The sequence below is a fragment of the Hydractinia symbiolongicarpus genome, chromosome 7 (genome assembly GCF_029227915.1).
Source record: "Hydractinia symbiolongicarpus strain clone_291-10 chromosome 7, HSymV2.1, whole genome shotgun sequence".
Classification (NCBI taxonomy): Eukaryota; Metazoa; Cnidaria; class Hydrozoa; order Anthoathecata; family Hydractiniidae; genus Hydractinia; species Hydractinia symbiolongicarpus.
Window position 1 is genome coordinate 27,862,600 of NC_079881.1, and position 24,471 is coordinate 27,887,070.

The 24,471-nt window shown below is 36.0% G+C and overlaps 1 protein-coding gene across 1 annotated transcript; it reads right to left on the minus strand.

The window, feature by feature from the left end:
* Positions 1 to 321: 321 nt before the first annotated feature.
* LOC130648646 (uncharacterized) lies at positions 322 to 2,662 on the minus strand. The gene is made up of 3 exons (XM_057454701.1): positions 2,056 to 2,662; positions 405 to 1,108; positions 322 to 353 (listed from the first exon to the last, which is right to left on the minus strand). The coding sequence occupies exons 1-3, from the start codon at positions 2,058 to 2,060 to the stop codon at positions 322 to 324; spliced, it is 741 nt and encodes a 246-aa protein (XP_057310684.1). The 5' UTR covers positions 2,061 to 2,662.
* Positions 2,663 to 24,471: the final 21,809 nt, after the last annotated feature.

A 24,471-nucleotide genomic window follows, 5' to 3' on the forward strand; every position in this document is an offset into this window, starting at 1 on the left:
TTTTGTTCCTATCTTTTCTAGTTCTAATTTCATAGTTATCAATATAGAACTGTTCGTTTGGAAAACTCTCATCTAGTTTGGTTTCAGCAAATACAAAATAATCAGGTGAAAATTTTGTCAGAATTTCTCTTGCATCAATTATTTTGTTTCTGAGACTATTAATGTTTAAATAGCCTAAAAGAGGATTGGAAGGGTACTTAATTCGTAATTTATGTATTTCATCTAAAGAACTTTGGTGAGAATTATGTGTCGGATTTTGATCATTTCTATATTGACTCCCAACACATTCATCAGGAATATCAGATTTATTATCATCGCAAACTAGTCCAAGCCTATTGAATACCCCTGCTGATCTAAAAAATTATTTATAAAAGCTATAAAATTTTGTGCTAACATTATCTTACCATTCTCTCGTAAATGTATGCCATCTTTCCATAGGTGTTCTTCTCCGATATTGTTGTGTCTGATGTAGCCATAACCGTGTAGATCATATCCTTCTCTTAATAGTTTGTTAATACTGTTTATTCTATTAGAGTCGACACGTCTGCTCGTAACCAAGGCAGAGATAAAAACTTTTTTTACTCCGTTACGCACACATTTTTTTCCGATGTCCAGGATCTGTTCGGCAATTTTGTTATCTGACGCTGCATTTAGATGACTTGATAAAAGATTGTTGATTCCTACATGGATAACGACAATATCAGGTTTTTCTTGTTCCAGTGTTGGTTGTACGTAATAATTTAAGTTTTCGACACTTGCTCCTGGGAATATCTTAAATCTCACATTCCCATTTTTTATTTGCTCATTAAATTCTTTCACTCGAATACCTTTTGGTATACTATCGGTCATTATCCGTATCTTCTTAGAATGGTGTACATTTTGATGCTCAAGATTCGTAGCTAATTGATCTCTTTCGGGAAACGGATTGATAACAGGGTTGGGTCTTCGTCTGTGTGTTACATTATTTTTAAAGATATTTGACGAGCGAATATGGTTGTTAACATCTACGTGGTGCGTATTTTGACTCTCCTTCGTAAAATTACAATCTTGATCACCCCAACTTTGTTGATTAGAATCGTCATTAACTTCAACTCTTAGGTCGTTAAATCTGTTATGATGTAATTCTTCATTTCTATTAACTTTATTTGTAGAAAACCTTGAGGGACCTTTGATTACGTTGTTCCATTGATTATGCTGTTTAATCGGTTCCACATGTTTACACGTTTCAACTGAATGATCACGTTGATTACTGTTTATAGTCAAAAGTATACAAAGAAAGTACCCAGGGAGTAAACTCATTTCCCGAACGATTTTTTAAATTATATTTTCACCACTAAAACGCATGAGACTTGTAGTTTTCAAAAATGTTTTCATTTTTGATGAGACGCTGAATAAAAGAAGTTTAAGTTTAGTTCTAAGTGGATTTCTTAGCAAGCGGACGGAGCGGACGTGTTTTTAAAACTTAGTAAAACTTGTTGTTTAACTGTTGACAAATGGAGTTTGAAAATATTGTTTTAAATTCTGTTAAAGAAATACATAGAAGGAAAAAGAAAGCTGACTATGACAGCATAGTAACTAACACAAAAGACTTGCATCCTGAAATTATTGAGCAAACGCTAAAAGATTTATGTTAACAGAATATATTAAACAAAACGGAGAGAAATGGTACAGAAAGTTATTTATTTGTGAAACAAGTAGAAGAGGAGAAAGAAAATAGCACAGACGAATCTTTTTCAGAGGAAAAGAAAGATGTTGTTGACGATTTAATCGAAGATAAAAGTGGATATCTGTACGAGGAAGAAGTTAAAAATTTTGGCCAGTTTATTAAATTTAAAAGTTTGACAACACAGGTTTGCGATTTAAAAGAATTTATTTCGTATAAACTGAGCAAGATCGGGGACAACTCGTCAAATATATTAATTAAACAACTGAGGAGTGAAATAGATTTCCTTAAAGAAGAAATAAAGGATTACAAAAAATTGTTTAGCGAAATTTTAAACAGTAATCAACGTGATCATTCAGTTGAAACGTGTAAACATGTGGAACCGATTAAACAGCATAATCAATGGAACAACGTAATCAAAGGTCCCTCAAGGTTTTCTACAAATAAAGTTAATAGAAATGAAGAATTACATCATAACAGATTTAACGACCTAAGAGTTGAAGTTAATGACGATTCTAATCAACAAAGTTGGGGTGATCAAGATTGTAATTTTACGAAGGAGAGTCAAAATACGCACCACGTAGATGTTAACAACCATATTCGCTCGTCAAATATCTTTAAAAATAATGTAACACACAGACGAAGACCCAACCCTGTTATCAATCCGTTTCCCGAAAGAGATCAATTAGCTACGAATCTTGAGCATCAAAATGTACACCATTCTAAGAAGATACGGATAATGACCGATAGTATACCAAAAGGTATTCGAGTGAAAGAATTTAATGAGCAAATAAAAAATGGGAATGTGAGATTTAAGATATTCCCAGGAGCAAGTGTCGAAAACTTAAATTATTACGTACAACCAACACTGGAACAAGAAAAACCTGATATTGTCGTTATCCATGTAGGAATCAACAATCTTTTATCAAGTCATCTAAATGCAGCGTCAGATAACAAAATTGCCGAACAGATCCTGGACATCGGAAAAAAATGTGTGCGTAACGGAGTAAAAAAAGTCTTTATCTCTGCCTTGGTTACGAGCAGACGTGTCGACTCTAATAGAATAAACAGTATTAACAAACTATTAAGAGAAGGATATGATCTACACGGTTATGGCTACATCAGACACAACAATATCGGAGAAGAACACCTATGGAAAGATGGCATACATTTACGAGAGAATGGTAAGATAATGTTAGCACAAAATTTTATAGCTTTTATAAATAATTTTTTAGATCAGCAGGGGTATTCAATAGGCTTGGACTAGTTTGCGATGATAATAAATCTGATATTCCTGATGAATGTGTTGGGAGTCAATATAGAAATGATCAAAATCCGACACATAATTCTCACCAAAGTTCTTTAGATGAAATACATAAATTACGAATTAAGTACCCTTCCAATCCTCTTTTAGGCTATTTAAACATTAATAGTCTCAGAAACAAAATAATTGATGCAAGAGAAATTCTGACAAAATTTTCACCTGATTATTTTGTATTTGCTGAAACCAAACTAGATGAGAGTTTTCCAAACGAACAGTTCTATATTGATAACTATGAAATTAGAACTAGAAAAGATAGGAACAAAAATGGAGGAGGGTTAATTGAATATGTTAAGAAAGGAATAGCCTGTAGACAAGTTAATGATTTGGGTATAACAAATAATGAAATCATTTGCTCAGAATTAACGATAAGAAATAAAAAATGGACAGTTATCAGTATTTATAGACCACCTCATTATTCAAACTTAAACAACTTTTTTGAGGAATTAGAGATAGCTTTAAATAAAGCTCTATCTAAAGTCGAAAACATAATAATTATGGGTGATATAAATATCGATTGCCATAACTCGAACGATTCTGGTTTCGAAACCTTAAATAATTTCTGTGATATTTTTAGTCTTGAAAATCTTGTCAAAAACAAAACCTGTTTTGCTAGTCCTAACGGAACAGCTATAGATGTCATTCTTACAAATAGACCCAGATGTCTTCAACACACACTAACATGTGAAACAGGATTAAGTGATCATCATCAAATGGTAACAACATTTTTAAAATCTCATTTAGCACGCTTAGCATCCAAGAAAATTATTTACAGAAGTTACAAAAATTTTAATGAAGCCAACTTTTTACGTGATGTTGAGAACGCAAATTTTATTTGTAATAGTAAAGATCCTGAACTGAATTATGAAAACCTCATCAATGTTTTCACATCTATCATAGAAAAGCATGCCCCACAGAAGCAAAAAACTCTGCGTGGAAACGAGGCACCATTTATGACAAAAGAGTTAAAAAAGGCAATATATACAAGGTCTAGGTTCAAAAATAAATACAATAAAAATCCTACTTCTGAAAACAAAATCACGTACAAGAAACAGAGAAACAAGTGTGTAAATTTACGCAAAAAGGCTATCAAAAACCATTTCAAAAGGGTAACAGAATCAGGTTTTATTTCCAAAAAAACGTTTTGGGAAACTGTTAAACCCTTGATATCAAATAAAAGTGGAATAAGCAAAGGAGATATAGCGATCATTCAAAATGAAAGTTTAGTTACTGATAAAAAACAGCTAACCAAACTTTTCAACGAATACTACATCAATATTTTAGAAAATTCTTGTGGCATGAAACCAAATCCTATAAAATATAAGAATGTAAATGATAAGTCAAAAATGATTGAAGAAATTGTTGATAGTTTTGAAAATCATCCAAGTATCATTAAAATAAAGGAAATCAATGATTCTAACAACAATGAGAACTTCACATTCCAAGAAGTTGATGAAAATACAATTTCTAAACTGTTTAATGATTTAAACACCAAAGTATCAACAGGTGAAGATACAATACCATCAAAGCTGACAAAATTAGCAAAAAGGCACCTAGTAACGCCACTAACAGATGCTATAAATAGTAGCATAGTTTCAAACAAATTTCCAAGCAAAGCTAAGCGAGCTGCTGTAACGCCATTGGATAAGGGAGGAAAAGATAAAACTAAAATATCAAACTACAGGCCTGTCAGTGTTTTAAATGTTTTTTCTAAATTTTACGAAAGGGTTATGAAAGAACAAATAACCGCTTATATGGAATCAAAATTGTCGACCTTTCTCTCCGCCTATAGGAAATGCTATAGTACCCAACAAGTACTAATTCGCTTAATAGAGGAATGGAAGAGTAAACTTGATAAGAATTATGTGGTGGGTGCGATCTTGATGGATCTTTCAAAAGCTTTTGACTGTGTACCACATGACTTACTAATTGCGAAACTAGCTGCTTATGGATTTGACAATAAGTCTCTTCAATTCATTCTATCTTATCTTACTGATAGAGAGCAAGCCACTCGAATAAATGGGATCTATAGTCTATTTCAAATTATCTTATCTGGTGTACCACAAGGTTCTATTTTGGGACCTATCATATTCAATATATTTATAAATGATTTGTTTCTTTTTATAGAAAAATATAAGCTACATAATTACGCTGATGATAACACAATATCCAACTTCTCAAATTCTATTCCTAATTTGATAAATACTTTAGAAAACGAAGCTAAAACTGCCCTCTCCTGGTTAAAAGAGAATAAAATGATTGCAAACCCTGAAAAGTTTCACTCGATAATTCTGACAAAGAATAAGGCAGATAATTTAGGTCTAAAATTTAATATAGGAAATAATACTATTGAAAGTGAAAATAACGTGAAATTACTAGGTGTGACTATAGACAATAAATTAAATTTTGACAGACACGTTAGTGATTTGTGTCGCAAAGCATCAGCCCAACTAAATGCCTTATTTCGATTTAAAAGTTTCTTATCCTTTCAAGCAAAATATATTTTAGTTCAAAGTTTTATCTACGCAAATTTCAATTATTGTACCCTTATATGGCATTTTTCTTCTTCTAAATCTTTATCTAAAGTCGAAATGATACAAAAACGAGCATTAAGATTTCTGTATAATGATACGGTAAGTACATACGAAAATTTACTTAAAAATTCCAGCAAGAGTCACATGAATGTAAATCGCTTACGGTCATTGTGTATAGAAATCTCTAAAACTATAAATAACAGCAGCCCTCTTTTTATGAAAGATATATTTTGTTTAAATGATAACGGTAGGACAGTCAGAGAACAAAATACAAATAATTTGGTAGTCTCAAGGAAAAGGACCGCGACTTTTGGAACTAATAGCTTATCAGCCCTGGGACCAAAGATTTGGAATAACCTACCATCACATTTGAAACGATGTGACAACCTTAAAGTTTTTAAAAGCATGATTAAAATGTGGGACGGATCTAAATGTAACTGTGATGAATGTAAGGTCCCTTTATAGAACTTTGTTGTTATTATTGTTTATATATATAAAAAAAATGATTTTATTTAATTGTAAACATAAAAAAAATTTAGTCGATTTAGATTAGTTTTCTTAATTACTTTTTTTTTTGGAAACTATTGTAAATATGTGAATAATCGACTTTAAATAAATTGAAAAGAAAAGAAAAGAAATTAATCGCCAGCAAACGAAAACCCGCGATTTCCAGTATATCCCGGGCTTGGCACGTATAGTCGAAATATATACAAAGAAAGTACCCTGTGAGTAAAGCCATTTCCAGAACGATTTTTTAAATTATTTTTCACCACTAAAGCCCATGAGACTTGTAGTTTTCAAAAATATTTTCATTTTTGATGAGACGCTGAATAAAAGCAGTTTAATCGCCGACAAACGAAAACCTGCGATTTCCCTAAATCCCGGACTCGGCCCGTATAGTCAAAAGTATACAAAGAAAGTACCCAGGGAGTAAACTCATTTCCAGAACGATTTTTTAAATTATTTTTTCACCACTAAAACGCATGAGACTTGTAGTTTTCAAAAATGTTTTCATTTTTGATGAGACGCTGAATAAAAGCAGTTTAATCGCCGGCAAACGAAAATCCGCGATTTCCCGTAAATCCCGGACTCGGCCCGTATAGTCAAAAGTATACAAAGAAAGTACCCAGGGAGTAAACTCATTTCCCGAACGATTTTTTAAATTATTTTTTCACCACTAAAACGCATGAGACTTGTAGTTGTCAAAAATGTTTTCATTTTTGATGAGACGCTGAATAAAAGAAGTTTAATCGCCGGCAAACGAAAACCCGCGATTTCCCGTAAATCCCGCCTTGGCCGGTATAGTCAAAAGTATACAAAGAAAGTACCCAGGGAGTAAACTCATTTCCCGAAGGATTTTTTAAATTTTTTTTTCACCACTAAAACGCATGAGACTTGTAGTTTTCAAAAATGTTTTCATTTTTGATGAGACGCTGAATAAAAGAAGTTTAATCGCCGGCAAACGAAAACCCGCGATTTCCCGTAAATCCCGGCTTGGCCGGTATAGTCAAAAGTATACAAAGAAAGTACCCAGGGAGTAAACTCATTTCCCGAAGGATTTTTTAAATTATTTTTTCACCACTAAAACGCATGAGACTTGTAGTTTTCAAAAATGTTTTCATTTTTGATGAGACGCTGAATAAAAGAAGTTTAATCGCCGGCAAACGAAAACCCGCGATTTCCCGTAAATCCCGGCTTGGCCCGTATAGTCAAAAGTATACAAAGAAAGTACCCAGGGAGTAAACTCATTTCCCGAACGATTTTTTAAAATATTTTTTCACCACTAAAACGCATGAGACTTGTAGTTTTCAAAAATGTTTTCATTTTTGATGAGACGCTGAATAAAAGCAGTTTAATCGCCGGCAAACGAAAATCCGCGACTTCCCGTAAATCCCGGACTCGGCCCGTATAGTCAAAAGTATACAAAGAAAGTACCCAGGGAGTAAACTCATTTCCCGAACGATTTTTTAAATTATTTTTTCACCACTAAAACGCATGAGACTTGTAGTTGTCAAAAATGTTTTCATTTTTGATGAGACGCTGAATAAAAGAAGTTTAATCGCCGGCAAACGAAAACCTGCGATTTCCCGTAAATCCCGCCTTGGCCGGTATAGTCAAAAGTATACAAAGAAAGTACCCAGGGAGTAAACTCATTTCCCGAAGGATTTTTTAAATTTTTTTTTCACCACTAAAACGCATGAGACTTGTAGTTTTCAAAAATGTTTTCATTTTTGATGAGACGCTGAATAAAAGAAGTTTAATCGCCGGCAAACGAAAACCCGCGATTTCCCGTAAATCCCGGCTTGGCCGGTATAGTCAAAAGTATACAAAGAAAGTACCCAGGGAGTAAACTCATTTCCCGAAGGATTTTTTAAATTATTTTTTCACCACTAAAACGCATGAGACTTGTAGTTTTCAAAAATGTTTTCATTTTTGATGAGACGCTGAATAAAAGAAGTTTAATCGCCGGCAAACGAAAACCCGCGATTTCCCGTAAATCCCGGCTTGGCCCGTATAGTCAAAAGTATACAAAGAAAGTACCCAGGGAGTAAACTCATTTCCCGAACGATTTTTTAAAATATTTTTTCACCACTAAAACGCATGAGACTTGTAGTTTTCAAAAATGTTTTCATTTTTGATGAGACGCTGAATAAAAGCAGTTTAATCGCCGGCAAACGAAAATCCGCGACTTCCCGTAAATCCCGGACTCGGCCCGTATAGTCAAAAGTATACAAAGAAAGTACCCAGGGAGTAAACGCATTTCCCGAACGATTTTTTAGATTATTTTTTCACCACTAAAACGCATGAGACTTGTAGTTGTCAAAAATGTTTTCATTTTTAATGAGACGCTTAATGAAAGAGGTTTAATCGCCGGAAAACGAAAACCCGCGATTTCCCGTAAATCCCGGGCTTGGCCCGTATAGTCAAAAGTATACAAAGAAAGTACCCAGGGAGTAAACTCATTTCCCGAACGATTTTTTAAATTATATTTTCACCACTAAAACGCATGAGACTTGTAGTTTTAAAAAATGTTTTCATTTTTGATGAGACGCTGAATAAAAGAAGTTTAATCGCCGGCAAACGAAAACCCGCGATTTCCCGTAAATCCCGGGCTTGGCACGTATAGTCGAATGTATACAAAGAAAGTACCCTGTGAGTAAAGCGATTTCCAGAACGATTTTTTAAATTATTTTTTCACCACTAAAGCCCATGAGACTTGTAGTTTTCAAAAATATTTTCATTTTTGATGAGACGCTGAATAAAAGCAGTTTAATTGCCGACAAACGAAAACCTGCGATTTCCCTAAATCCCGGACTCGGCCCGTATAGTCAAAAGTATACAAAGAAAGTACCCAGGGAGTAAACTCATTTCCAGATCGATTTTTTAAATTATTTTGTCACCACTAAAACGCATGAGACTTGTAGTTTTCAAAAATGTTTGTATTTTTGATGAGACGCTGAATAAAAGAAGTTTAATCGCCGACAAACGAAAACCCGCGATTTCCCGTAAATCCCGGCTTGGCCCGTATAGTCAAAAGTATACAAAGAAAGTACCCAGGGAGTAAACTCATTTCCAGAACGATTTTTTAAATTATTTTTTCACCTCTAAAACGCATGAGACTTGTAGTTTTCAAAAATGTTTTCATTTTTGATGAGACGCTGAATAAAAGCAGTTTAATCGCCGGCAAACGAAAATCCGCGATTACCCGTAAATCCCGGACTCGGCCCGTATAGTCAAAAGTATACAAAGAAAGTACCCAGGGAGTAAACTCATTTCCTGAACGATTTTTTAAATTATTTTTTCACCACTAAAACGCAAAGACTTGTAGGTTTTAAAAATGTTTTCATTTTTGATGAGACGCTGAATAAAAGAATTTTAATCGCCGGCAAACGAAAACCCGCGATTTCCCGTAAATCCCAGCTTGGCCCGTATAGTCAAAAGTATACAAAGAAAGTACCCAGGGAGTAAACTCATTTCCCGAACGATTTTTTAAATTATTTTTTCACCACTAAAACGCATGAGACTTGTAGTTTTCAAAAATGTTTTCATTTTTGATGAGACGCTGAATAAAAGAAGTTTAATCGCCGGCAAACGAAAACCCGCGATTTCCCGTAAATCCCGGGCTTGGCACGTATAGTCCAATGTATACAAAGAAAGTACCCAGGTAGTAAACTCATTTCCCGAACGATTTTTTAATTTTTTTTTTCACCACTAAAACGCATGAGACTTGTAGTTTGCAAAAATGTTTTCATTTTTGATGAGACGCTGAATAAAAGAACTTTAATCGCTGGCAAACAAAAACCCGCGATTTCCCGTAAATCCCGGCTTGGCCGGTATAGTCAAAAGTATACAAAGAAAGTACCCAGGGAGTAAACTCATTTCCCGAAGGATTTTTTAAATTATTTTTTCACCACTAAAACGCATGAGACTTGTAGTTTTCAAAAATGTTTTCATTTTTGATGAGACGCTGAATAAAAGAAGTTTAATCGCCGGCAAACGAAAACCCGCGATTTCCCGTAAATCCCGGCTTGGCCCGTATAGTCAAAAGTATACAAAGAAAGTACCCAGGGAGTAAACTCATTTCCCGAACGATTTTTTAAAATATTTTTTCACCACTAAAACGCATGAGACTTGTAGTTTTCAAAAATGTTTTCATTTTTGATGAGACGCTGAATAAAAGCAGTTTAATCGCCGGCAAACGAAAATCCGCGACTTCCCGTAAATCCCGGACTCGGCCCGTATAGTCAAAAGTATACAAAGAAAGTACCCAGGGAGTAAACTCATTTCCAGATCGATTTTTTAAATTATTTTGTCACCACTAAAACGCATGAGACTTGTAGTTTTCAAAAATGTTTGTATTTTTGATGAGACGCTGAATAAAAGAAGTTTAATCGCCGACAAACGAAAACCCGCGATTTCCCGTAAATCCCGGCTTGGCCCGTATAGTCAAAAGTATACAAAGAAAGTACCCAGGGAGTAAACTCATTTCCAGAACGATTTTTTAAATTATTTTTTCACCTCTAAAACGCATGAGACTTGTAGTTTTCAAAAATGTTTTCATTTTTGATGAGACGCTGAATAAAAGCAGTTTAATCGCCGGCAAACGAAAATCCGCGATTACCCGTAAATCCCGGACTCGGCCCGTATAGTCAAAAGTATACAAAGAAAGTACCCAGGGAGTAAACTCATTTCCTGAACGATTTTTTAAATTATTTTTTCACCACTAAAACGCAAAGACTTGTAGGTTTTAAAAATGTTTTCATTTTTGATGAGACGCTGAATAAAAGAATTTTAATCGCCGGCAAACGAAAACCCGCGATTTCCCGTAAATCCCAGCTTGGCCCGTATAGTCAAAAGTATACAAAGAAAGTACCCAGGGAGTAAACTCATTTCCCGAACGATTTTTTAAATTATTTTTTCACCACTAAAACGCATGAGACTTGTAGTTTTCAAAAATGTTTTCATTTTTGATGAGACGCTGAATAAAAGAAGTTTAATCGCCGGCAAACGAAAACCCGCGATTTCCCGTAAATCCCGGGCTTGGCACGTATAGTCCAATGTATACAAAGAAAGTACCCAGGTAGTAAACTCATTTCCCGAACGATTTTTTAATTTTTTTTTTCACCACTAAAACGCATGAGACTTGTAGTTTGCAAAAATGTTTTCATTTTTGATGAGACGCTGAATAAAAGAACTTTAATCGCTGGCAAACAAAAACCCGCGATTTCCCGTAAATCCCGGCTTGGCCGGTATAGTCAAAAGTATACAAAGAAAGTACCCAGGGAGTAAACTCATTTCCCGAAGGATTTTTTAAATTATTTTTTCACCACTAAAACGCATGAGACTTGTAGTTTTCAAAAATGTTTTCATTTTTGATGAGACGCTGAATAAAAGAAGTTTAATCGCCGGCAAACGAAAACCCGCGATTTCCCGTAAATCCCGGCTTGGCCCGTATAGTCAAAAGTATACAAAGAAAGTACCCAGGGAGTAAACTCATTTCCCGAACGATTTTTTAAAATATTTTTTCACCACTAAAACGCATGAGACTTGTAGTTTTCAAAAATGTTTTCATTTTTGATGAGACGCTGAATAAAAGCAGTTTAATCGCCGGCAAACGAAAATCCGCGACTTCCCGTAAATCCCGGACTCGGCCCGTATAGTCAAAAGTATACAAAGAAAGTACCCAGGGAGTAAACGCATTTCCCGAACGATTTTTTAGATTATTTTTTCACCACTAAAACGCATGAGACTTGTAGTTGTCAAAAATGTTTTCATTTTTAATGAGACGCTTAATGAAAGAGGTTTAATCGCCGGAAAACGAAAACCCGCGATTTCCCGTAAATCCCGGGCTTGGCCCGTATAGTCAAAAGTATACAAAGAAAGTACCCAGGGAGTAAACTCATTTCCCGAACGATTTTTTAAATTATATTTTCACCACTAAAACGCATGAGACTTGTAGTTTTAAAAAATGTTTTCATTTTTGATGAGACGCTGAATAAAAGAAGTTTAATCGCCGGCAAACGAAAACCCGCGATTTCCCGTAAATCCCGGGCTTGGCACGTATAGTCGAATGTATACAAAGAAAGTACCCTGTGAGTAAAGCGATTTCCAGAACGATTTTTTAAATTATTTTTTCACCACTAAAGCCCATGAGACTTGTAGTTTTCAAAAATATTTTCATTTTTGATGAGACGCTGAATAAAAGCAGTTTAATTGCCGACAAACGAAAACCTGCGATTTCCCTAAATCCCGGACTCGGCCCGTATAGTCAAAAGTATACAAAGAAAGTACCCAGGGAGTAAACTCATTTCCAGATCGATTTTTTAAATTATTTTGTCACCACTAAAACGCATGAGACTTGTAGTTTTCAAAAATGTTTGTATTTTTGATGAGACGCTGAATAAAAGAAGTTTAATCGCCGACAAACGAAAACCCGCGATTTCCCGTAAATCCCGGCTTGGCCCGTATAGTCAAAAGTATACAAAGAAAGTACCCAGGGAGTAAACTCATTTCCAGAACGATTTTTTAAATTATTTTTTCACCTCTAAAACGCATGAGACTTGTAGTTTTCAAAAATGTTTTCATTTTTGATGAGACGCTGAATAAAAGCAGTTTAATCGCCGGCAAACGAAAATCCGCGATTACCCGTAAATCCCGGACTCGGCCCGTATAGTCAAAAGTATACAAAGAAAGTACCCAGGGAGTAAACTCATTTCCTGAACGATTTTTTAAATTATTTTTTCACCACTAAAACGCAAAGACTTGTAGGTTTTAAAAATGTTTTCATTTTTGATGAGACGCTGAATAAAAGAATTTTAATCGCCGGCAAACGAAAACCCGCGATTTCCCGTAAATCCCAGCTTGGCCCGTATAGTCAAAAGTATACAAAGAAAGTACCCAGGGAGTAAACTCATTTCCCGAACGATTTTTTAAATTATTTTTTCACCACTAAAACGCATGAGACTTGTAGTTTTCAAAAATGTTTTCATTTTTGATGAGACGCTGAATAAAAGAAGTTTAATCGCCGGCAAACGAAAACCCGCGATTTCCCGTAAATCCCGGGCTTGGCACGTATAGTCCAATGTATACAAAGAAAGTACCCAGGTAGTAAACTCATTTCCCGAACGATTTTTTAATTTTTTTTTTCACCACTAAAACGCATGAGACTTGTAGTTTGCAAAAATGTTTTCATTTTTGATGAGACGCTGAATAAAAGAACTTTAATCGCTGGCAAACAAAAACCCGCGATTTCCCGTAAATCCCGGCTTGGCCGGTATAGTCAAAAGTATACAAAGAAAGTACCCAGGGAGTAAACTCATTTCCCGAAGGATTTTTTAAATTATTTTTTCACCACTAAAACGCATGAGACTTGTAGTTTTCAAAAATGTTTTCATTTTTGATGAGACGCTGAATAAAAGAAGTTTAATCGCCGGCAAACGAAAACCCGCGATTTCCCGTAAATCCCGGCTTGGCCCGTATAGTCAAAAGTATACAAAGAAAGTACCCAGGGAGTAAACTCATTTCCCGAACGATTTTTTAAAATATTTTTTCACCACTAAAACGCATGAGACTTGTAGTTTTCAAAAATGTTTTCATTTTTGATGAGACGCTGAATAAAAGCAGTTTAATCGCCGGCAAACGAAAATCCGCGACTTCCCGTAAATCCCGGACTCGGCCCGTATAGTCAAAAGTATACAAAGAAAGTACCCAGGGAGTAAACTCATTTCCAGATCGATTTTTTAAATTATTTTGTCACCACTAAAACGCATGAGACTTGTAGTTTTCAAAAATGTTTGTATTTTTGATGAGACGCTGAATAAAAGAAGTTTAATCGCCGACAAACGAAAACCCGCGATTTCCCGTAAATCCCGGCTTGGCCCGTATAGTCAAAAGTATACAAAGAAAGTACCCAGGGAGTAAACTCATTTCCAGAACGATTTTTTAAATTATTTTTTCACCTCTAAAACGCATGAGACTTGTAGTTTTCAAAAATGTTTTCATTTTTGATGAGACGCTGAATAAAAGCAGTTTAATCGCCGGCAAACGAAAATCCGCGATTACCCGTAAATCCCGGACTCGGCCCGTATAGTCAAAAGTATACAAAGAAAGTACCCAGGGAGTAAACTCATTTCCTGAACGATTTTTTAAATTATTTTTTCACCACTAAAACGCAAAGACTTGTAGGTTTTAAAAATGTTTTCATTTTTGATGAGACGCTGAATAAAAGAATTTTAATCGCCGGCAAACGAAAACCCGCGATTTCCCGTAAATCCCAGCTTGGCCCGTATAGTCAAAAGTATACAAAGAAAGTACCCAGGGAGTAAACTCATTTCCCGAACGATTTTTTAAATTATTTTTTCACCACTAAAACGCATGAGACTTGTAGTTTTCAAAAATGTTTTCATTTTTGATGAGACGCTGAATAAAAGAAGTTTAATCGCCGGCAAACGAAAACCCGCGATTTCCCGTAAATCCCGGGCTTGGCACGTATAGTCCAATGTATACAAAGAAAGTACCCAGGTAGTAAACTCATTTCCCGAACGATTTTTTAATTTTTTTTTTCACCACTAAAACGCATGAGACTTGTAGTTTGCAAAAATGTTTTCATTTTTGATGAGACGCTGAATAAAAGAACTTTAATCGCTGGCAAACAAAAACCCGCGATTTCCCGTAAATCCCGGCTTGGCCGGTATAGTCAAAAGTATACAAAGAAAGTACCCAGGGAGTAAACTCATTTCCCGAAGGATTTTTTAAATTATTTTTTCACCACTAAAACGCATGAGACTTGTAGTTTTCAAAAATGTTTTCATTTTTGATGAGACGCTGAATAAAAGAAGTTTAATCGCCGGCAAACGAAAACCCGCGATTTCCCGTAAATCCCGGCTTGGCCCGTATAGTCAAAAGTATACAAAGAAAGTACCCAGGGAGTAAACTCATTTCCCGAACGATTTTTTAAAATATTTTTTCACCACTAAAACGCATGAGACTTGTAGTTTTCAAAAATGTTTTCATTTTTGATGAGACGCTGAATAAAAGCAGTTTAATCGCCGGCAAACGAAAATCCGCGACTTCCCGTAAATCCCGGACTCGGCCCGTATAGTCAAAAGTATACAAAGAAAGTACCCAGGGAGTAAACGCATTTCCCGAACGATTTTTTAGATTATTTTTTCACCACTAAAACGCATGAGACTTGTAGTTGTCAAAAATGTTTTCATTTTTAATGAGACGCTTAATGAAAGAGGTTTAATCGCCGGAAAACGAAAACCCGCGATTTCCCGTAAATCCCGGGCTTGGCCCGTATAGTCAAAAGTATACAAAGAAAGTACCCAGGGAGTAAACTCATTTCCCGAACGATTTTTTAAATTATATTTTCACCACTAAAACGCATGAGACTTGTAGTTTTAAAAAATGTTTTCATTTTTGATGAGACGCTGAATAAAAGAAGTTTAATCGCCGGCAAACGAAAACCCGCGATTTCCCGTAAATCCCGGGCTTGGCACGTATAGTCGAATGTATACAAAGAAAGTACCCTGTGAGTAAAGCGATTTCCAGAACGATTTTTTAAATTATTTTTTCACCACTAAAGCCCATGAGACTTGTAGTTTTCAAAAATATTTTCATTTTTGATGAGACGCTGAATAAAAGCAGTTTAATTGCCGACAAACGAAAACCTGCGATTTCCCTAAATCCCGGACTCGGCCCGTATAGTCAAAAGTATACAAAGAAAGTACCCAGGGAGTAAACTCATTTCCAGATCGATTTTTTAAATTATTTTGTCACCACTAAAACGCATGAGACTTGTAGTTTTCAAAAATGTTTGTATTTTTGATGAGACGCTGAATAAAAGAAGTTTAATCGCCGACAAACGAAAACCCGCGATTTCCCGTAAATCCCGGCTTGGCCCGTATAGTCAAAAGTATACAAAGAAAGTACCCAGGGAGTAAACTCATTTCCAGAACGATTTTTTAAATTATTTTTTCACCTCTAAAACGCATGAGACTTGTAGTTTTCAAAAATGTTTTCATTTTTGATGAGACGCTGAATAAAAGCAGTTTAATCGCCGGCAAACGAAAATCCGCGATTACCCGTAAATCCCGGACTCGGCCCGTATAGTCAAAAGTATACAAAGAAAGTACCCAGGGAGTAAACTCATTTCCTGAACGATTTTTTAAATTATTTTTTCACCACTAAAACGCAAAGACTTGTAGGTTTTAAAAATGTTTTCATTTTTGATGAGACGCTGAATAAAAGAATTTTAATCGCCGGCAAACGAAAACCCGCGATTTCCCGTAAATCCCAGCTTGGCCCGTATAGTCAAAAGTATACAAAGAAAGTACCCAGGGAGTAAACTCATTTCCCGAACGATTTTTTAAATTATTTTTTCACCACTAAAACGCATGAGACTTGTAGTTTTCAAAAATGTTTTCATTTTTGATGAGACGCTGAATAAAAGAAGTTTAATCGCCGGCAAACGAAAACCCGCGATTTCCCGTAAATCCCGGGCTTGGCACGTATAGTCCAATGTATACAAAGAAAGTACCCAGGTAGTAAACTCATTTCCCGAACGATTTTTTAATTTTTTTTTTCACCACTAAAACGCATGAGACTTGTAGTTTGCAAAAATGTTTTCATTTTTGATGAGACGCTGAATAAAAGAACTTTAATCGCTGGCAAACAAAAACCCGCGATTTCCCGTAAATCCCGGCTTGGCCGGTATAGTCAAAAGTATACAAAGAAAGTACCCAGGGAGTAAACTCATTTCCCGAAGGGTTTTTTAAATTATTTTTTCACCACTAAAACGCATGAGACTTGTAGTTTTCAAAAATGTTTTCATTTTTGATGAGACGCTGAATAAAAGAAGTTTAATCGCCGGCAAACAAAAACCGGCGATTTCCCGTAAATCCCGGCTTGGCCCGTATAGTCAAAAGTATACAAAGAAAGTACCCAGGGAGTAAACTTATTTCCCGAACGATTTTTTAAATTATTTTTTCACCACTAAAACGCATGAGACTTGTAGTTTTCAAAAATGTTTTCATTTTTGATGAGACGCTGAATAAAAGCAGTTTAATCGCCGGCAAACGAAAATCCGCGATTTCCCGTAAATCCCGGACTCGGCCCGTATAGTCAAAAGTATACAAAGAAAGTACCCAGGGGGTAAACTCATTTCCCGAACGATTTTTTAAATTATTTTTTCACCACTAAAACGCATGAGACTTGTAGTTTTCAAAAATGTTTTCATTTTTGATGAGACGCTGAATAAAAGAAGTTTAATCGCCGGCAAACGAAAATCCGCGATTTCCCGTAAATCCCGGACTCGGCCCGTATAGTCAAAAGTATACAAAGAAAGTACCCAGGGAGTAAACTCATTTCCCGAACGATTTTTTAAATTATTTTTTCACCACTAAAACGCACGAGACTTGTAGTTGTCAAAAATGTTTTCATTTTTGATGAGACGCTGAATAAAAGCAGTTTAATCGCCGGCAAACGAAAATCCGCGATTTCCCGTAAATCCCGGACTCGGCCCGTATAGTCAAAAGTATACAAAGAAAGTACCCAGGGAGTAAACTCATTTCCCGAACGATTTTTTAAATTATTTTTTCACCACTAAAACGCACGAGACTTGTAGTTGTCAAAAATGTTTTCATTTTTGATGAGACGCTTAATGAAGGAGGTTTAATCGCCGGCAGACGAAATACGGCGTTTTCCCGTAAATCCGGGGCTTGGCCCGTATAGTCGAATGTATACAAAGAAAGTACCCAGGGAGTAAACTCATTTCCCGAACGATTTTTTAAATTTTTTTTTCACCACTAAAACGCATGAGACTTGTAGTTTTCAAAAATGTTTTCATTTTTGATGAGACGCTTAATGAAGGAGGTTTAATCGCCGGAAAACGAAAACCCGTGATTTCCCGTAAATCCCGGGCTTGGCCCGTATAGTCGAATGTATACAAAGAAAGTACCCTGTGAGTAAACTCATTTCCAGAACGATTTTTTAAATTATTTTTTCACCACTAAAACCCATAAGACTTGTAGGTTTTAAAAAATGTTTTCATTTTTGATGAGACGCTGAATAAAAGAAGTTTAATCGCCGGCAAACGAAAACCCGCGATTTCCCGTAAATCCCGGCTTGGCCCGTATAGTCAAAAGTATACAAAGAAAGTACCCAGGGGGTAAACTCATTTCCCGAACGATTTTTTAAATTATTTTTTCACCACTAAAACGCATGAGACTTGTAGTTTTCAAAAATGTTTTCATTTTTGATGAGACGCTGAATAAAAGCAGTTTAATCGCCGGCAAACGAAAATCCGCGACTTCCCGTAAATCCCGGACTCGGCCCGTATAGTCAAAAGTATACAAAGAAAGTACCCAGGGAGTAAACGCATTTCCCGAACGATTTTTTAGATTATTTTTTCACCACTAAAACGCATGAGACTTGTAGTTGTCAAAAATGTTTTCATTTTTAATGAGACGCTTAATGAAAGAGGTTTAATCGCCGGAAAACGAAAACCCGCGATTTCCCGTAAATCCCGGGCTTGGCCCGTATAGTCAAAAGTATACAAAGAAAGTACCCAGGGAGTAAACTCATTTCCCGAACGATTTTTTAAATTATATTTTCACCACTAAAACGCATGAGACTTGTAGTTTTCAAAAATGTTTTCATTTTTGATGAGACGCTGAATAAAAGAAGTTTAATCGCCGGCAAACGAAAACCCGCGATTTCCCGTAAATCCCGGGCTTGGCACGTATAGTCGAATGTATACAAAGAAAGTACCCTGTGAGTAAAGCGATTTCCAGAACGATTTTTTAAATTATTTTTTCACCACTAAAGCCCATGAGACTTGTAGTTTTCAAAAATATTTTCATTTTTGATGAGACGCTGAATAAAAGCAGTTTAATCGCCGACAAACGAAAACCTGCGATTTCCCTAAATCCCGGACTCGGCCCGTATAGTCAAAAGTATACAAAGAAAGTGCCCAGGGAGTAAACTCATTTCCAGATCGATTTTTTAAATTATTTTGTCACCACTAAAACGCATGAGACTTGTAGTTTTCAAAAATGTTTGTATTTTTGATGAGACGCTGAATAAAAGAAGTTTAATCGCCGACAAACGAAAACCCGCGATTTCCCGTAAATCCCGGCTTGGCCCGTATAGTCAAAAGTATACAAAGAAAGTACCCAGGGAGTAAACTCATTTCCAGAACGATTTTTTAAATTATTTTTTCACCTCTAAAACGCATGAGACTTGTAGTTTTCAAAAATGTTTTCATTTTTGATGAGACGCTGAATAAAAGCAGTTTAATCGCCGGCAAACGAAAATCCGCGATTACCCGTAAATCCCGGACTCGGCCCGTATAGTCAAAAGTATACAAAGAAAGTACCCAGGGAGTAAACTCATTTCCTGAACGATTTTTTAAATTATTTTTTCACCACTAAAACGCAAAGACTTGTAGGTTTTAAAAATGTTTTCATTTTTGATGAGACGCTGAATAAAAGAATTTTAATCGCCGGCAAACGAAAACCCGCGATTTCCCGTAAATCCCAGCTTGGCCCGTATAGTCAAAAGTATACAAAGAAAGTACCCAGGGAGTAAACTCATTTCCCGAACGATTTTTTAAATTATTTTTTCACCACTAAAACGCATGAGACTTGTAGTTTTCAAAAATGTTTTCATTTTTGATGAGACGCTGAATAAAAGAAGTTTAATCGCCGGCAAACGAAAACCCGCGATTTCCCGTAAATCCCGGGCTTGGCACGTATAGTCCAATGTATACAAAGAAAGTACCCAGGTAGTAAACTCATTTCCCGAACGATTTTTTAATTTTTTTTTTCACCACTAAAACGCATGAGACTTGTAGTTTGCAAAAATGTTTTCATTTTTGATGAGACGCTGAATAAAAGAACTTTAATCGCTGGCAAACAAAAACCCGCGATTTCCCGTAAATCCCGGCTTGGCCGGTATAGTCAAAAGTATACAAAGAAAGTACCCAGGGAGTAAACTCATTTCCCGAAGGGTTTTTTAAATTATTTTTTCACCACTAAAACGCATGAGACTTGTAGTTTTCAAAAATGTTTTCATTTTTGATGAGACGCTGAATAAAAGAAGTTTAATCGCCGGCAAACAAAAACCGGCGATTTCCCGTAAATCCCGGCTTGGCCCGTATAGTCAAAAGTATACAAAGAAAGTACCCAGGGAGTAAACTTATTTCCCGAACGATTTTTTAAATTATTTTTTCACCACTAAAACGCATGAGACTGTAGTTTTCAAAAATGTTTTCATTTTTGATGAGACGCTGAATAAAAGCAGTTTAATCGCCGGCAAACGAAAATCCGCGATTTCCCGTAAATCCCGGACTCGGCCCGTATAGTCAAAAGTATACAAAGAAAGTACCCAGGGGGTAAACTCATTTCCCGAACGATTTTTTAAATTATTTTTTCACCACTAAAACGCATGAGACTTGTAGTTTTCAAAAATGTTTTCATTTTTGATGAGACGCTGAATAAAAGAAGTTTAATCGCCGGCAAACGAAAACCCGCGATTTCCCGTAAATCCCGGCTTGGCCCGTATAGTCAAAAGTATACAAAGAAAGTACCCAGGGAGTAAACTTATTTCCCGAACGATTTTTTAATTTATTTTTTCACCACTAAAACGCATGAGACTTGTAGTTTTCAAAAATGTTTTCATTTTTGATGAGACGCTGAATAAAAGCAGTTTAATCGCCGGCAAACGAAAATCCGCGATTTCCCGTAAATCCCGGACTCGGCCCGTATAGTCAAAAGTATACAAAGAAAGTACCCAGGGAGTAAACTCATTTCCCGAACGATTTTTTAAATTATTTTTTCACCACTAAAACGCACGAGACTTGTAGTTGTCAAAAATGTTTTCATTTTTGATGAGACGCTTAATGAAGGAGGTTTAATCGCCGGCAAACGAAATACGGCGTTTTCCCGTAAATCCGGGGCTTGGCCCGTATAGTCGAATGTATACAAAGAAAGTACCCAGGGAGTAAACTCATTTCCCGAACGATTTTTTAAATTTTTTTTTCACCACTAAAACGCATGAGACTTGTAGTTTTCAAAAATGTTTTCATTTTTGATGAGACGCTTAATGAAGGAGGTTTAATCGCCGGAAAACGAAAACCCGTGATTTCCCGTAAATCCCGGGCTTGGCCCGTATAGTCGAATGTATACAAAGAAAGTACCCTGTGAGTAAACTCATTTCCAGAACGATTTTTTAAATTATTTTTTCACCACTAAAACGCATAAGACTTGTAGGTTTTAAAAAATGTTTTCATTTTTGATGAGACGCTGAATAAAAGAAGTTTAATCGCCGGCAAACGAAAACCCGCGATTTCCCGTAAATCCCGGCTTGGCCCGTATAGTCAAAAGTATACAAAGAAAGTACCCAGGGGGTAAACTCATTTCCCGAACGATTTTTTAAATTATTTTTTCACCACTAAAACGCATGAGACTTGTAGTTTTCAAAAATGTTTTCATTTTTGATGAGACGCTGAATAAAAGCAGTTTAATCGCCGGCAAACGAAAATCCGCGATTTCCCGTAAATCCCGGACTCGGCCCGTATAGTCAAAAGTATACAAAGAAAGTACCCAGGGGGTAAACTCATTTCCCGAACGATTTTTTAAATTATTTTTTCACCACTAAAACGCATGAGACTTGTAGTTTTTAAAAATGTTTTCATTTTTGATGAGACGCTGAATAAAAGAAGTTTAATAGCCGGCAAACGAAAACCCGCGATTTCCCGTAAATCCCGGCTTGGCCCGTATAGTCAAAAGTATACAAAGAAAGTACCCAGGGAGTAAACTTATTTCCCGAACGATTTTTTAAATTATTTTTTCACCACTAAAACGCATGAGACTTGTAGTTTTTAAAAATGTTTTCATTTTTGATGAGACGCTGAATAAAAGAAGTTTAATAGCCGGCAAACGAAAACCCGCGATTTCCCGTAAATCCCGGCTTGGCCCGTATAGTCAAAAGTATACAAAGAAAGTACCCAGGGAGTAAACTTATTTCCCGAACGATTTTTTAATTTATTTTTTCACCACTAAAACGCATGAGACTTGTAGTTTTCAAAAATGTTTTCATTTTTGATGAGACGCTGAATAAAAGCAGTTTAATCGCCGGCAAACGAAAATCCGCGATTTCCCGTAAATCCCGGACTCGGCCCGTATAGTCAAAAGTATACAAAGAAAGTACCCAGGGAGTAAACTCATTTCCCGAACGATTTTTTAAATTATTTTTTCACCACTAAAACGCATGAGACTTGTAGTTGTCAAAAATGTTTTCATTTTTGATGAGACGCTTAATGAAGGAGGTTTAATCGCCGGCAAACGAAATCCGGCGTTTTTCCGTAAATCCGGGGCTTGGCCCGTATAGTCGAATGTATACAAAGAAAGTACCCAGGGAGTAAACTCATTTCCCGAACGATTTTTTAATTTTTTTTTTCACCACTAAAACGCATGAGACTTGTAGTTTTCAAAAATGTTTTCATTTTTGATGAGACGCTTAATGAAGGAGGTTTAATCGCCGGAAAACGAAAACCCGTGATTTCCCGTAAATCCCGGGCTTGGCCCGTATAGTCGAATGTATACAAAGAAAGTACCCTGTGAGTAAACTCATTTCCAGAACGATTTTTTAAATTATTTTTTCAACACTAAAACGCATAAGACTTGTAGGTTTTAAAAATGTTTTCATTTTTGATGAGACGCTGAATAAAAGAAGTTTAATCGCCGGCAAACGAAAACCCGCGATTTCCCGTAAATCCCGGCTTGGCCCGTATAGTCAAAAGTATACAAAGAAAGTACCCAGGGAGTAAACTCATTTCCCGAACGATTTTTTAAATTATATTTTCACCACTAAAAGGCATGAGACTTGTAGTTTTCAAAAATGTTTTCATTTTTGATGAGACGCTGAATAAAAGAAGTTTAATAGCCGGCAAACGAAAACCCGCGATTTACCGTAAATCCCGGCTTGGCCCGTATAGTCAAAAGTATACAAAGAAAGTACCCAGGGAGTAAACTCATTTCCCGAACGATTTTTTAAATTATATTTTCACCACTAAAACGCATGAGACTTGTAGTTTTCAAAAATGTTTTCATTTTTGATGAGACGCTGAATAAAAGCAGTTTAATCGCCGGCAAACGAAAATCCGCGATTTCCCGTAAATCCCGGACTCGGCCCGTATAGTCAAAAGTATACAAAGAAAGTACCCAGGGAGTAAACTCATTTCCCGAACGATTTTTTAAATTATTTTTTCACCACTAAAACGCATGAGACTTGTAGTTGTCAAAAATGTTTTCATTTTTGATGAAACGCTTAAGGAAAGAGGTGCAATCGCCGGCAAACGAAACTCGGCTTTTTCCCGTAAATCCGGGGCTTGGCCCGTATAGTCGAATGTATACAAAGAAAGTACCCAGGGAGTAAACTCATTTCCCGAACGATTTTTTAAATTTTTTTTTCACCACTAAAACGCATGAGACTTGTAGTTTTCAAAAATGTTTTCATTTTTGATGAGACGCTTAATGAAAGAGGTTTAATCGCCGGAAAACGAAAACTCGCGATTTCCCGTAAATCCTGGGCTTGGCCCGTATAGTCGAATGTATACAAAGAAAGTACCCTGTGAGTAAACTCATTTCCAGAACGATTTTTTAAATTATTTTTTCACCACTAAAACGCATACGACTTGTAGGTTTTAAAAATGTTTTCATTTTTGATGAGACGCTGAATAAAAGAAGTTTAATCGCCGGCAAACGAAAACCCGCGATTTCCCGTAAATCCCGGCTTGGCACGTATAGTCGAAATATATACAAAGAAAGTACCCTGTGAGTAAAGCCATTTCCAGAACGATTTTTTAAATTATTTTTCACCACTAAAGCCCATGAGACTTGTAGTTTTCAAAAATATTTTCATTTTTGATGAGACGCTGAATAAAAGCAGTTAAATCGCCGACAAACGAAAACCTGCGATTTCCCTAAATCCCGGACTCGGCCCGTATAGTCAAAAGTATACAAAGAAAGTACCCAGGGAGTAAACTCATTTCCAGATCGATTTTTTAAATTATTTTGTCACCACTAAAACGCATGAGACTTGTAGTTTTCAAAAATGTTTTCATTTTTGATGAGACGCTGAATAAAAGAAGTTTAATCGCCGGCAAACGAAAACCCGCGATTTCCCGTAAATCCCGGCTTGGCCCGTATAGTCAAAAGTATACAAAAAAAGTACCCAGGGAGTAAACTCATTTCCAGAACGATTTTTTAAATTATTTTTTCACCACTAAAACGCATGAGACTTGTAGTTTTCAAAAATGTTTTCATTTTTGATGAGACGCTGAATAAAAGCAGTTTAATCGCCGGCAAACGAAAATCCGCGATTTCCCGTAAATCCCGGACTCGGCCCGTATAGTCAAAAGTATACAAAGAAAGTACCCAGGGAGTAAA